Here is a 14,633-nt window from a genome sequence, read left to right as displayed (position 1 = left end):
TACCTTGGCTATGCGTTGTCCGGCCACTAGGCGGGCGTCCTTCTTATTCAGTGGTCAGGTCAGAGCGCAAAGAGAGCAAATATTTTAATTTTAATCGTATATATTATGTTTATGTATGTCCGTATTCTTCCGTTTCATTGGCTATTCTGCGTTCCGTGACCCTCGGGTGCCAGCCTATCTCTTATTAAACAGGTTCTCCTTTGCTCCCCCCCCTCCCTCTGCACACACATCATCAAGTATCCGAGACAGTGAGAAACAACGGGGGTGACTTGTAAACTGGACTCATCAGCTAGGCTTATAGTGATAGAATGTGCTTGTGTGCTTAGTGTGTGCTTAGTGTGTGCTTAGTGTGTGTGCTTAGTGTGCGTAGTGTGCTTAGTGAGCTTAATGCGTGTGCTTAGTGTATGTGCTTAGTGTGCTTAGTGTGTGTGCGTGTGTGTATGTGCTTAGTGTGTGTGTGTGTGTGCTTAGTGTGCTCAGTGTGCTTAGTGTGCTTATCGTGCTTAGTGGGTGTGCTTAGTGCATGTGCTTAGTATGTGTGCTTAATGTGAGTGTGCTTAGTGTGTGTATGTGTGTGCTTAGTGTGTGTGTGTGTGTGTGTGTGCGCGTGTGTGTGTGTGTGTGTGTGTGTGTGTGTGTGTGTGTTTGTGTGTGCGTGCGTGCGTGCGTGTGTGTGTGTGTGTGTGTACGTGCGTGTGTGTTTGCTTAAAGTGTGGGTGTGTGTGTGTGTGTGTGTGTGTGTGTGTGTGTGTGACCATATTTATTTTCTTAAATCATAGCATGCAAACTGGTTTCAATGGGAGGCAATACGTTTGTTGCAATTCCAAAGGCGATACACAGCGGTTGTTTCCCTTGTCATATTATTGATTTTTTCTATCACCGGGGAAAAGAAGAAAAAGAATACACCCGTACCTCATAGAACGTGTTACATTCCTGGGAATTAAGCTCTTTATTACAAAATAGGCTTATGCCGTTATCAATTTAACATGTATTGTGTGTGTAGCATGTTTAACAATTACTTTACTGAACGTGCATTTAGAAAAATCCATGTATAGCTTCGAATTTTAAGGTAATTGACGTATTTACTGCTCCACAGAATGCCGTTTTCATTGTCTAATGTGTGTGTGTGTGTGTGTGTGTGTGTGTGTGTGTGTGTGTGTGTGTGTGTGTGTGTGTGTGTGTGTGTGTGTGTGTGTATGTGTGCGCGTGTGTGTGTGAGTGTGTGTGTGTGTGTGTGTGTGTGTGTGTGTGTGTGTGTGTGTGTGTGTGTGTGTGTGTGTGCGCGTGTGCCTGCGTATGTGTGTGCGTATGTGTGTGAGTGTGTGTGTGTGTGTGTGTGTGTGTGTGTGTGTTCGCTTTATACTATTAGATTCACACACGCCTTTTGTGGCACAAGCTATACACCTCACAATCGGTGTATAAGCATACCCGAATATGTTTTAAGGGCACCTGCACACACGAAGCAAGCCAATAACTTGAAGCGTCGCTTTGTTGCGATACCCACTTTGCATTACACCAAGGCCCGTGTTGTGGTATGGCTGTCCTCTTGGCGAACCAAAGACACTAGTGGCCTGGTTAAAATTTCACCAACATGAAAAATAAACGTGTTTCTGAACAGAGTGGCATGTTATGTTTTATCATGAATTATAATGTTATGTTTTGTTAGGTTGTTCTGATGTTATGTTATGCTGTGTAATATGTGACGATATTTTATGTTATGGCATGCTATGGTATGCTGTGTTATGTAGTTTGTTTTGTTGTTGTTGATGTTATCATTAACTGTGTCATCATGATATGTTGTGCTATGTTCTCTAATTATGCCATGCCATGTTTGTTTTGGAACCATGTTTGTTCCACTGCGTTCAACAGGCTCACAGCTTTTTATTTAACACTGATAGCAAGCGCGAATATATATGTAGGACTGGTGACGCTCAAACATTGATCTATTTGAATTGTTTTCGACGTTACAAGAGATGTCGATAATGTCAGAACCGTGTGAATGTGCCAACGGGTTCAATTCTTTTGACATACCAAAGTCAATGAGGACACCTGTTCAGACTAACAATGGCGTTTTCCTCTTGATAAGGAAACACACTCAATGCATTAGGCATAATGCACGTCTGTTTAGGCATCTCCAGTAATGATCCTTGTCAAGTATGGCATCAAAGTGCGCGAACAACATTGCGTTAAACTTGATTTACGACGTCGTGTGAACTGGTGCAGTTTATTAAAATGCTCACCATTTTGGAACTGGCCAGACGCTTACTTGGGACAATGTCACAATTATATTGCTCTGCAAAGACACATACCATTAATCAACACCCTGACTGCTTGCCGTGGTGAGTAAGACGATGTTGACAAGTTGATTTGTTTTGTTAAAAGCCACCAGTAGTATTTACACAAAAACACTAACAAACAAAACACACACACACACGCACACACACACACACACGCACATGTACACACACACACACACACACACACACACATACATACATACATACACACACACACACATACACACACACACATGCACATAACACTTTATTATCACACAAAAACACACCCGCAAAAACCTCTTTGGGCTCAGCTCCCGGCCTGTTAACAGTTGGTATGTGTCCAAGTGGTGAGATGATATCATTCTATGTTCAAGCCAGGACATATATGAGATGGTGAGCCGAACCGTATCCCCCAGAAGGAGTGTGATTCACCAAGAACCGTCAATCAAAGCCAGAATACAGGTTAGGCCGGATTTTAACCGGGTGACTAGTACCTTAAGTGTTGTGACATAGCCCGGTCACGCTCGCACGCTCTTTTCCTCTCCTTTGCTGTGAATTGACTGTCCCCGCATGTGTTTAAAACGATTGACAATTGTCTTTTCTTCTGCAGGACATGTATCCAATGTGCGGTGTATTCAAGGATGTTCCTTGATTTTGGCTGAACAAAACTAGCAAGGCTCGTAATACATGCCTCAAGTGGTCCCTGTTGTGTCCTATGCAAAAGGTAAGTGATACATATATAAATATACTAGATGAATACCCGCTTCGCCGGGTAACCGGCTTCGCCGGGAAGAAGTACTTAGAGCCGTACGCCGGCTTCGCCGGGTCCGAACAATGAACCCGCCAAGCTTAGGTCCCTCCCAGATTCGTGGAATGGGAACAGCACGAACATGATTCAGTGGCCATAATGCCATTCCTGACCATATCGAGTCCCATCCTTGTCGACGAATGTAACCGTGTTAATCACCTTTGGAGGCGAACTCCACTCAAACAGGATTGAGCAATTTAGAGCTTATCTGTAAGCCCTTTTGGACTGTTATGGCTTTTCAAAGGAAAGCCAGTACATACAATTACACAAAAGCCGCCAGACCACATCACAAACAGAACTGAACAATCCCCAGGTGTTGCTCACATAGAGACACACACACACACACACACACACACACACACACACACACACACACACACACACACACACACACACACACACACAAACACAGAGAAGCCGTATCTATAGAGAGATAGATGACAGTGTATTTTTCGCGTGGCTATAAATTGATTCGACCTTTGCACTTTTACAGTGAGGATAATTTACGGGTCCAATTTACGTTCTGGACACTGCGGTGACCTTCTAAAAATAGTAACAGAACGCCGGGAATATCCGAAGATGCCCCCCTCATACTATAGTGCACCATACGAAGGAAGGGAGGTAAGCGCTGAAAACATGGAGAAGATGAGAAGATAAGGAAGAGTTACTGGGAATGGTGAAATGAACACAAAAACCAAAATCGGTTCAGCGCTGCGCGCTGAGAGCACGTGTTGAAATATCTCATCGATGGTATTGTGTCCGGGGTGTAGCCGAATACGGTGTCCAAATTTGAAAAAGATCCACCGAGAACTTTGGCTTTGGTGTGTCGGTATGGCGGCCCCGAGTAGCTGAGGTGGAACCGAAATCGGTTCAGCGCGCACAAAATCGGTTCAGCGCTGCGCGCTGAGAGCACGTGTTGAAATATCTCATCGATCAGGTTGTGTCCGGGGTCTCTGTGAATAAGCCCACCAAATTTGAAGCAGATCCATCGAGAACTTTGGCCGTGCATCGCGAAGACACAGACAGACAGATACACACACAGACACAAGTCGTATATAGATGCTACAGCAGGACAGATACTAAACTTAGAAAACGTAGGCAAATCGTGCATATATCGTACTGGTTTCAGCAAAACAGTTAAGTCAAAGTGTGAGACGGCTGGACTGAGAAGTCTGCGTGAGCCTTTCACAGTATCTAGCATTGTATTTCTTGAGAAGTCATGGTAACAGACATAGCGGTACAATGGCAGATAGGCAGGCAGGCAGATAGACCGACAGGCATACATAAATACATACATACAGACAGACAGATAAACAGACATACATGCAGAGAGACAGACACACAGGCACACAGTCAACACGGACAGACACAGACACACATGTTAAAACAAAATTAGGAGTGTAAACAGAAACTCGATATATTTTCTGTGCAATACTGACCCACGGTTGTGATTAATCTCTATTTTTGCAGGTTGCCATGGTCGTCAAAATCGTGATAAGCCTCTGTGTTCTCTTGAATCTGCAGGAACTGCAAACAGCTTTGGCAGACAATGAAGGTGTGTGTGTGTGTGTGTGTGTGTGTGTGTGTGTGTGTGTGTGTGTGTGTGTGTGTGTGTGTGTGTGTGTGTGCGTGCGTGTGTGTGTGTGTGTGTGTGTATGTGTGTGCGTGTGCGTGCGCGTGTGTGTGTGTGTGTGTGTTAGTGTGTGTGTGTGTGTGTGTGTGTGTGTGTGTGCGTGCGTACATGTGTGTGCGTATGTGTTTGTGTGTGTGTGTGTATGTGTGTGTGTGTGTGTGTGTGTGTTTGTGTGTGTGTGTGTGTGTGTGTATGTATGTGTGTGTTTGTGTGTGTGTGTGTGTGTGTGTGTGTGTATGTGTGTGTTTGTGTGTGTGTGTGTATGTGTGTGTGTATGTGTGTGTGTGTGTGTGTGTGTGTTTGTGTGTGTGTGTGTGTGTATGTGTGTGTTTGTGTGTGTGTGCGTGTGAGTGTGTGTGTGTGTGTGTGTGTGTGTGTGTGTGTGTGTGTGTGTGTGTGTGTTCGCTTTATCCTATCGAGTTCAAATGCATAAAGTAGCACATTATGTTTGTATATGGAGCTCCTGCAACCAATATGCCAACATCGTTTTACCATTGTTTGAATGTGTGCATACGATTTGAACTGGCGTTGCTGTACGCAAATGTGGATTGTTGTTCTTCGTTATAAGAGAGGTATGTCGGGCTTAGATGGTTGAATTCCATTCCACTATTCAACGGTAAACGCACAATACAGTTTCAGTGGTAACACGCTCGGACCGTATTTTTCATCGCTGAAACAGAAACGGGATTTCTGCGTAAAACTGGATTGACATTTTATTTCAGTGTTTTGTTTGTTTCAAGCAACAGTGACAACATGCAGCTCTGTACCAATCGTGGAAGGCATGACAGGACGCATAGCCTTCAACCTTACGAATCAGATGAATGCGACAAGAGATGTGTTTGTCATCAACATAAAACGAGAGGAGGGGCACGGTAAATAGCATTAGATTCAAACCCTTTGTTCCAGGGATGACTTAATAATAACAAGGCGCTGTCACACAGGGCACATCATTGCAGATAATTGCGAACTCTGCTAATGGGCTGTTTACATTCAGCAATCAACGCAGTCGATACACCATTCAATACGTCATTTGATCATTTGTATAATCAATCAAAGCAATACTAAGTCAATCAACACAGTCCACACACCATTTAATACGTCATTTGATCATTTGTCTAATCAATCAAGACAATACTAAGTCAATCAACACAGTCCACACACCATTCAATACGTCATTTGATCATGTGTCTAATCAATCAAGGCAATACTAAGTCACTCAACACAGTCCACACACCATTTAATACGTCATTTGATCATTTATCTTATCAATCAAGGCATTATTATGTCAATCAATGCATTCAAACCGAACACAGATAATTAAGAAGTGCATCATTAATGACATCAACAAAGACTGTGGTAGTCAGTCAAGGTTAATGAGTATAAGTAAACTCACACGTACATGATTGGCCGACGTTCCTTGTGCCTTGTTTTTGCCTAATCGCTAAACGGAGGACATTAGCTGGGTGTAGGTGACAGATGCCAATGTATGGGCATTACTTTGATATGTTGTTCAGTTCATTAATTTTGGCATAACTGTGACATCATTTGTGTCTTTCTTTTTTTTCCAGCTGATGTTCTTCGTTGTGAGCGACAGAAACCAAATTCAACGATAGTGTGCGATTACCCAGATAGTCACTTCAGTTCAAAGGGAATTGGTGGAAACGAGATCGTCTTGGTCGCCCCAAACGCTACAACTGACCTCGAGGGTGTCTACATACTGCATGTTGTTGTGGACGGCAAACCGTATCCACCAACGAGCTGCAATTTAACAGTGTTCGGTGAGGATCGTACAACTTGTGTTACCAACGAGCTGCAATTTAACAGTTTTCGGTGAGGATCGTACAGCTTGTGTTACCAACGAGCTGCAATTTAACAGTTTTCGGTGAGGATCGTACAACTTGTGTTACCAACGAGCTGCAATTTAACAGTGTTCGGTGAGGATCGTACACCTTGTGTTACCAACGAGCTGCAATTTAACAGTTTTCGGTGAGGATCGTACACCTTGTGTTACCAACGAGCTGCAATTTAACAGTGTTCGGTGAGGATCGTACACCTTGTGTTACCAACGAGCTGCAAGTTAACAGTGTTCGGTGAGGATCGTACAACTTGTGTTACCAACGAGCTGCAAGTTAACAGTGTTCGGTGAGGATCGTACAACTTGTGTTACCAACGAGCTGCAAGTTAACAGTGTTCGGTGAGGATCGTACAACTTGTGTTATTTATGTACACTTGGCATCTGGAAGATATTCGTTTGACACTTACTGTTCTCATTTAAATTATACTGATATTGCCCATTTGGAGAGAAAACAGTTCTTTTATTTCTGGCATAATTTAAACTATTAGTGTTAGCAATGTTTGGAGGAAAACAAAAGACGGACGTGGTTTTCTTGTCTTGCTTCATTCACATATCATCATCAGCATCCTTACTCACTAAACCTTGAATACTTTGCCGAAACAGTCAGGCTTTCTCTGGGAATAACTCACATTATCATCATCATCCTTACTCTCTGAACCTTGGATGATTTGCCGAAGTTGTCAGGCTTTGTCTGAAAATAACTCAATTTGGTTTGGGCTAAGAAATGTTTAAGACATGCTGATCAATGATTTGTTCGAAATGATAAGCTCTAGGGAACAAATGTAAAGATATACACATTTTCCAGTTGCATAAATTATGTACCCACAAAGTCAACATTTGTATCACTTTAACTGTTTTTCCTAGAGCTTATCCGTATCAGAACATCTAAAGCATTTCTGCAAAAGTTCAAATCCTTCTTGAGATTATCTTGTCATCCATGAACTAACATGTTTTGATTCATCGCTTTGTTTATTTTTCATTTAATAACTTTTAATATGTCAATCTTAAAGTTGATTTTTTTTATCATATAGTATTATTCTACATACATTCAAACACATGCACACCAAATGTAACACACACAGTTCAGTTTCATGAATGTTGTGGTCAAATGACTTGAATTGAAAAACGGCGTATTTTATGGTAGTTCCTGCTCTTAGATAACTCTCTGAACCTTGCATATTGTTTTTGAAGCTGTCAGGCTTTATCTGAAAATAACTAACATCATCATCAGCATCATTAATAACTCTCTGAACCGTGTATAATGTGTTGAAGCTGTCAGGCTTTGTCTGGAAATAACTGACATCATCATCAGCATCCTTAATAACTCTCAGAACCTTGCATAATGTGTTGAAGCTGTCAGGCTTTGTCTGGAAATAACTCACATCATCTTCAGCATCCTTAATAACTCTCTGAACCTTGCATAATGACAGTTATGTCGAAGTTGTCCCGCTTTGTCTGTGAATAACTCAATCTGTTTTGGGCTGAGCTAACATAGGCTACCCTCCGCAGTTAGCTAAGAGTTCAGCATGCTCGTCACGTTGTGGTGTATGTCGGGAAAAGACGGTAAATAACTCTGTGGGGTTTGTATTGGTTGTGAAAAAGTGCATTATCTTGCTTTAATTGAGGCAGATGTTCTCGTGCACCATTAAAGGCCAGTCACTAGCGAGGGATGTGAACAAGGGGCACGTGTGGAAAGCTTGTCTCACTAAACGCTGGAGTAGTCACATTTTCCCAACCCCTGCACATCAGACATATTTCTTTGTGGAGTTGGTCTATTACGGAAGATTGGCATCTAATCAGGACTACACATTTCCTTTACTTTTAGTTTCAGTTTGTTGACATACTCACTTGGTCCTTACGTGTTAACGTTTAACTGTGTTTTACGGAGTGTACGAGTGGCTGATGGTCAAGGGGAGGTAAAATGGCTAACACGTAACAGTAAAAACAGACAAGTCGCGTAAGGCGAAAATACAATATTTAGTCAAGTAGCTGCCATTTTTGAGCAAGACCGTATACTCGTAGCATCGTCAGTCCACCGCTCATGGCAAAGGCAGTGAAATTGACAAGAAGAGCGGGGTAGTAGTTGCGCTAAGAAGGATAGCACGCTTTTCTGTACCTCTCTTTGTTTTAACTTTCTGAGCGTGTTTTTAATCCAAACATATCATATCTATATGTTTTTGGAATCAGGAACCGACAAGGAATAAGAGGAAAGTTTTTTTAAATTGATTTGGACAATTTAATTTTGATAATAATTTTCATATATTTATATTTCAGAGCTTGTTTTTAATCCGAATATAACATATTTATATGTTTTTGGAATCAGCAAATGATGGAGAATAAGATAAACGTAAATTTGGATCGTTTTATAAATTTTTATTTTTTTTTACAATTTTCAGATTTTTAATGACCAAAGTCATTAATTAATTTTTAAGCCACCAAGCTGAAATGCAATACCGAACCCCGGGCTTTGTCGAAGATTACTTGACCAAAATTTCAACCAATTTCAATTTGGTTGAAAAATGAGGGCGTGACAGTGCCGCCTCAACTTTCACGAAAAGCCGGATATGACGTCATCAAAGACATTTATCAAAAAAATGAAAAAACACGTTCGGGGATTTCATACCCAGAAACTCTCATGTCAAATTTCATAAAGATCGGTCCAGTAGTTTAGTCTGAATCGCTCTACACACACACACACACACACGCACGCACACACGCACGCACATACACCACGACCCTCGTTTCGATTCCCCCTCGATGTTAAAATATTTAGTCAAAACTTGACTAAATATAAAAAGTACCTATTTTGGAGTTTGAACATTAATCACCGTTGGTCTAGCTCAGTTGTGTGCTCTCTTTTTACATTTAGTCACGTTTTGACTAATGTTTTAACGTAGAGGGGGGAATCGAGACGAGGGTCGTGGTGTATGTGCGTGTGTGTGTGTGTGTCTGTCTGTCTGTGTGTGTGTAGAGCGATTCAGACTAAACTACTGGACCGATCTTTATGAAATTTAACATGAGAGTTCCTGGGTATGAAATCCCCAGACGGTTTTTTCATTTTTTTGATAAATGTCTTTTATGACGTCATATCCGGCTTTTCGTGAAAGTTGAGGCGGCACTGTCACGCTCTCATTTTTCAACAAAATTGGTTGAAATTTTGGTCAAGTAATCTTCGACAAAGCCCGGACTTCGGTATTGCATTTCAGCTTGGTGGCTTAAAAATTAATTTATGACTTTGGTCATTAAAAATCTGAAAATTGTAAAAAAAATATTTTTTTTATAAAACGATCCAAAGTTACGTTTATCTTATTCTCCATCATTTTCTGATTCCACAAACATATAAATATGTTATATTCGGATTAAAAACAAGCTCTGAAAATTAAATATATAAAAATTATTATCAAAACTAAATTTTTCAAATCAATTTAAAAACACTTTCATCTTATTCCTTGTCGGTTCCTGATTCCAAAAACATATATATATATATGATATGTTTGGATTAAAAACACGCTCAGAAAGTTAAAACGAAGAGAGGTTCAGAAAAGCGTGCTAACCTTCCCAGCGCAACTACTACCCCGCTCTTCTTGTCAATTTCACTGCCTATGCCGTGAGCGGTGGACTGACGATGCTACGAGTATACGGTCTTGCTGCGTTGCATTGCGTTCAGTTTCATTCTGTGAGTTCGACAGCTACTTGACTAAATATTGTATTTTCGCCTTACGCGACTTGTTTTATTGTAGGGTTTTCCTCAGATAATCTAGTCATATTATCTGTAAACGTATCTCCACTGCAAGACACTTTCCTTGTTCCTACCTGAATGGCCCAGGTTTTCGAGGTCTTTTAAGGGGAATATTATGTCAAATAACTTGACTGCCGGGTATAGTCTGTCCGGGTGGCTAGCGGAGGGCGTTTTTATTTATTTAAAAACAATCAAACGTTTACATTGTGCTTAAGAAGAAAAGTTGTTCAGGGTGATTAGTACTAGCCTGTGTTAAAAATGTTAAGTGCTATCCCTAATCGTTGTTGCTCTACCCTCGAACATATTTAAGTGGTAGAACCAAAAATGTCAACACCGAACGAGCCTCAGTAACGCGCCCCCCCTCCCCCCCCCCCCCCCTGACCTCTGTACTGTGCCACATGCATGTTTTTTTCCCCCACACTTGTCAAGTTCAGTTTCACTGCATTCCTTGGTCAGTCTCTATCCTATGAGCGTGACAGTTTTGAATAGCACGATAGTTCAATCGAATATATTAAAATGCGACATTGAGCGTGGGGCTCTTTCAGGTTTAAATGTGAGCGTGTTTCCTCTTGATTTGTAAATGTGTACGTGCCCAGGGCTGACACTGCGAAGGATAAAAACGAGTTCTTTTAACACAAGATAGTACTAATCGCCCTGAACAACTTTTCTTCTAACGCATTGTGTAAAAGTTGCTTTGATTTTGGTTTAAATAATTAAAACATCATCCGCTAGCCATCCGGACAGAATCATAAGTATCTGAAGAGGACAACACGAAATGGTTAAATAAATCCACGCAATAAAACTTGATTGTTTTTTCTGTCTTTCTTCAGAAATTCTAAAACGTGATTCAAGCAACAGCTCTGTAGCTAAAGCCATTGTTCCGGTCCTAGTTGCCTTTCTCGTTCTGTTCTTTGTCATCATCATGATTTGTGGAGTTATTCACACTGGTAGAAACCGGTGTCGGTGAGTATATGTTCATGTGTGTGTGTGTGCGCGCGTGTGTGTGTGTGTGTGTGTGTATGTGTGTGTGTGTGTGTGTGTGTGTATGCCTGTGTGTGTGTGCCTGTGTGTGCGTATATGTGTGTGTGTGTGTGTGTATGTATGTGTGTGCGTGTGTGTGTGTGTGTGTGTGTGTGTGTGTGTCTGTGTCTGTGTCTGTGTGTATATGTGTGTGTGTATGTGCGCGTGTATGTGTGTGTGTGTGTGGGGGGGGTAAGTGTGAGAGAGAGAAGAGAAGGGATATCTAAACAGGCAGACAGATATAGAGCCATATGGACCGACAGACATCTAGACAGACATAGATGATACTGCTTATGCCCATAATTATAGCAAAGGCAGGGTCCAAGAGTTACTGTTCTTTCTATTTTGTAATTTTGTTTCTCCTAAACAGCTCTATTTAAAATGCAAACGCGTGAACAAGCAGGTGAATACTATTGTGCTGCTTCTTTATTTCAGATCTAAAAAGAAGAAGGTCAAAAAGCAAGCAGCAGAGCTGGAGAAGCTGGACCAGCAGGAAGATGAACAAGCAAATCCCATGAGTGACGACGCAATATAGCACAGCTGTGTCTAATATGTCTGGTATCAATAACGAATGATTGTGGTTAATTTTAATCATTACTTGTGTTCGTAATGTTTTTCTTCACCCTTTGGCTTAATCTATGTTTAAAGTGTTTTATGTTAGAATGTCTATAACGTGTGTGTGTGTGTGTGTGTGTGTGTGTGTGTGTGTGTGTGTGTGTGTGTGTGTGTGTGTGTGTGTGTGTGTGTGTGTGTGTGTGTGTGTGCGTGCGTGTGTGTGTGTGTGTGTGTGTGCGTGTGTGTGGGCTTTGCCTCCCACGTTCACTCATGTTTTTAGCACAAGTGGATTTTTACGTGTATGACCGTTTTTACCCCGCAATGTAGAAAGCGCTATCGGCGATTCGGCGGAGGCACGCTAAGTATTTTCGTGTTTCTATAACCCACCGAACTACCGGCACGGTTGGCCTAGTGGTAAAGCGTCCGCCCCGTGATTGGGAGGTCGTGGGTTCGAACCCCGACCGGGTCATACCTAAGACTTTAAAATTGGCAATCTAGTGGCTGCTCCGCCGGGCGTCTGGCATTATGGGGTTAGTGCTAGGACTGGTTGGTCCGGTGTCAGAATAATGTGACTGGGTGAGACATGAAGCGTGTGCTGCGACTTCTGTCTTGTGTGTGGCGCACGTTAAATGTCAAAGCAGCACCGCCCTGATATGGCCCTTTGTGGTCGGCTGGGCGTTAAGCAAACAAACAAACAACTGATTATTTATTTTTATCTGTCAGCAAGAAATTGGTTTTTACTTGAGTTCATTTTTTATGTTAGTGCACACATGCGGCAAGTCATTTTTAGGCAAGCACGTTCACGTGTGGGCTATTTTCCAGAAATGGGTACCATTTTGTGACATGCATTGTCAGTTGTTTAGATCATTATAATTTATAGTAGATGACAACGAGAATATATTCTCTTAACTGATTTCATCCAAGCGGAGCGCGGGCGGAGCCCGCGCGTAGCGAGGTAGTTTTTTTTTTCATCTCCCAGCACTGAAAAATTTTTTGCCAAGTGGTGTCTGTCTGTGAACATTGTTCTAGAATTCATCTTTTAGCACAATATTAGCGACACTGTTTGGACAATTCTATTAAAATTAGGCGTACAAACTGATTTTGTTTCGGGGAATCCTCTCAGAGGATCAGAATTTTCATATAATATCATCGGAAGCTGTTACAACGGGAAAATGTGAAACTTTTGTCACTTTTTAACATGGAATTTCATCTTTGAGCGTTTCAAGCGGACTTTAATAAAACAGTTATTTGCGAATTAAGCAGCGGAAGACACTCACCGGTTCAACATGTGTATGGTCATTAAACCTCAAAACATTTCAGTAAGTGGTTTAGACAAACACCTCCGACATGTGAGGGTGACTGGTTTGTAGCTGAAGAGTTTTTTTCTAAAGTGTGTTCTAAATACAAATGACGTACTGGTAATGATGTAATGAGTTGTTCTAATCTTGTTCTTGGAACTCTTCCTGTTCCAAGCTTGTTCTTAGCAAGTCTTGGTGACGAGAACAAAGACTATCAATGAAATAATAAAGAGACCAAAAAGCAATGTACTCACGTTAAAATGACGAACACGGAACGAGTAACGGCGACGTTTCGACCTAAGGGTCTTCTTCAGGCACAAAAACACAAAAGTACACACACAAAAAAGAAGAAGAAAGACGATAGAACAAATAAAGAGGAGAACAACTGACAAAACAACTGCACTGCACAAACCGACAAATGACAAAGACAGAGAAGCAAGGGAAGCTACTCGAGGAGAATGAAAAGCGGCAGTTTTGAGGTCTGTAGACCAAACAAAATGTGGGGGGGGGGGGGGGTGCGTGAAAGGGAACGAAAGAGGAGACTCGCGTACCCGTGCGGACACACACACACACACACACACACACACACACACACACACACACACACATACACACAAGGTGGAACAGCGGGGGGAAGGTTGAGATGAATGAATTAACGGCGAATGTTAATTCCATCGGGGCAGGTAGTGCCAAGGGATGATATGATGTGGGACTCCCTGAGTTTGCGCTCGAAGGAGTCGCCACGTACTTGCCACAGAGCCATGACTCTGACATGATCAAGTGAGTGACCAGCGGCGGTGAAGTGAAGGGATACTGGCCTATTGCGGGAATGACGGATGTCAGCCAGATGCTCGGAGAAACGCACCTCAAGGGTGCGCGCGGTTTCTCCGATATAAATCTGGCGACAAGAGAGGCAGACGATCGCATAGACAACGTTGTGACTTTGACAGTCAAACGTTCTCTTGACCGTGAAGGAGCCACGAGGGCCTTGGAGGCAGGTGTCAGGGTGGAGGAAGGGACAAGATTTGCAATTTCGTTTGAAATTTCAATGAAATCTTTAGAAATAACCTCTGACAACGACGACGATGACGACGACGACGACGATAACAACAACAACAACAAATGACATCGACGACGACGACGACAACAACAACAACAACAACAACAAAAACAACAACACGAGAACAACAACAATCACGACAACGAACATGACAACAACAACACCAACAACTACGACGACAACTACAACGACTGGGTTATGATGACATCACCAATGATTTATCAAATGTTCAGTGTCAAGGCTGTTAAAAAATCGTTAAATCCTATTTCTTCACTGATTCTTATGAAATTTTAAAGGTAGGTTTGTTGTCCCCAACTTATTTTCACTCCATACTTTTCCAGAAGAAAAACATAATTTTGGCAGTTAAAAACCGTTAAATTTCAATT

General features: G+C 41.9%; 1 protein-coding gene across 1 annotated transcript; it reads left to right on the top strand.

Annotated features, from left to right (window-relative positions):
* Positions 1-2,455: 2,455 nt before the first annotated feature.
* On the top strand, positions 2,456-11,281 carry LOC138972833 (uncharacterized). Its single transcript, XM_070345500.1, has 6 exons — positions 2,456-2,741; positions 2,890-3,003; positions 4,558-4,642; positions 5,461-5,592; positions 6,289-6,498; positions 11,145-11,281. Exons 2-6 carry the CDS (start codon positions 2,995-2,997, stop codon positions 11,279-11,281), a joined length of 573 nt encoding a protein of 190 aa, XP_070201601.1. The 5' UTR covers positions 2,456-2,741; positions 2,890-2,994.
* The last annotated feature ends 3,352 nt before the right edge of the window (positions 11,282-14,633 follow it).

Source organism: Littorina saxatilis, linkage group LG8 (genome assembly GCF_037325665.1).
Source record: "Littorina saxatilis isolate snail1 linkage group LG8, US_GU_Lsax_2.0, whole genome shotgun sequence".
NCBI classification, from domain to species: Eukaryota; Metazoa; Mollusca; class Gastropoda; order Littorinimorpha; family Littorinidae; genus Littorina; species Littorina saxatilis.
This window is presented reverse-complemented; position numbering and strand designations above follow the sequence as displayed.

Excerpts from the sequence above, each read along its gene's own strand:
- LOC138972833 (XM_070345500.1), top strand. Across the intron at positions 5,593-6,288 it reads AAAACGAGAGGAGGGGCACG|CTGATGTTCTTCGTTGTGAG; the intron begins GTAAATAGCATT and ends TTTTTTTTCCAG. Across the intron at positions 6,499-11,144 it reads CTGCAATTTAACAGTGTTCG|AAATTCTAAAACGTGATTCA; the intron begins GTGAGGATCGTA and ends GTCTTTCTTCAG.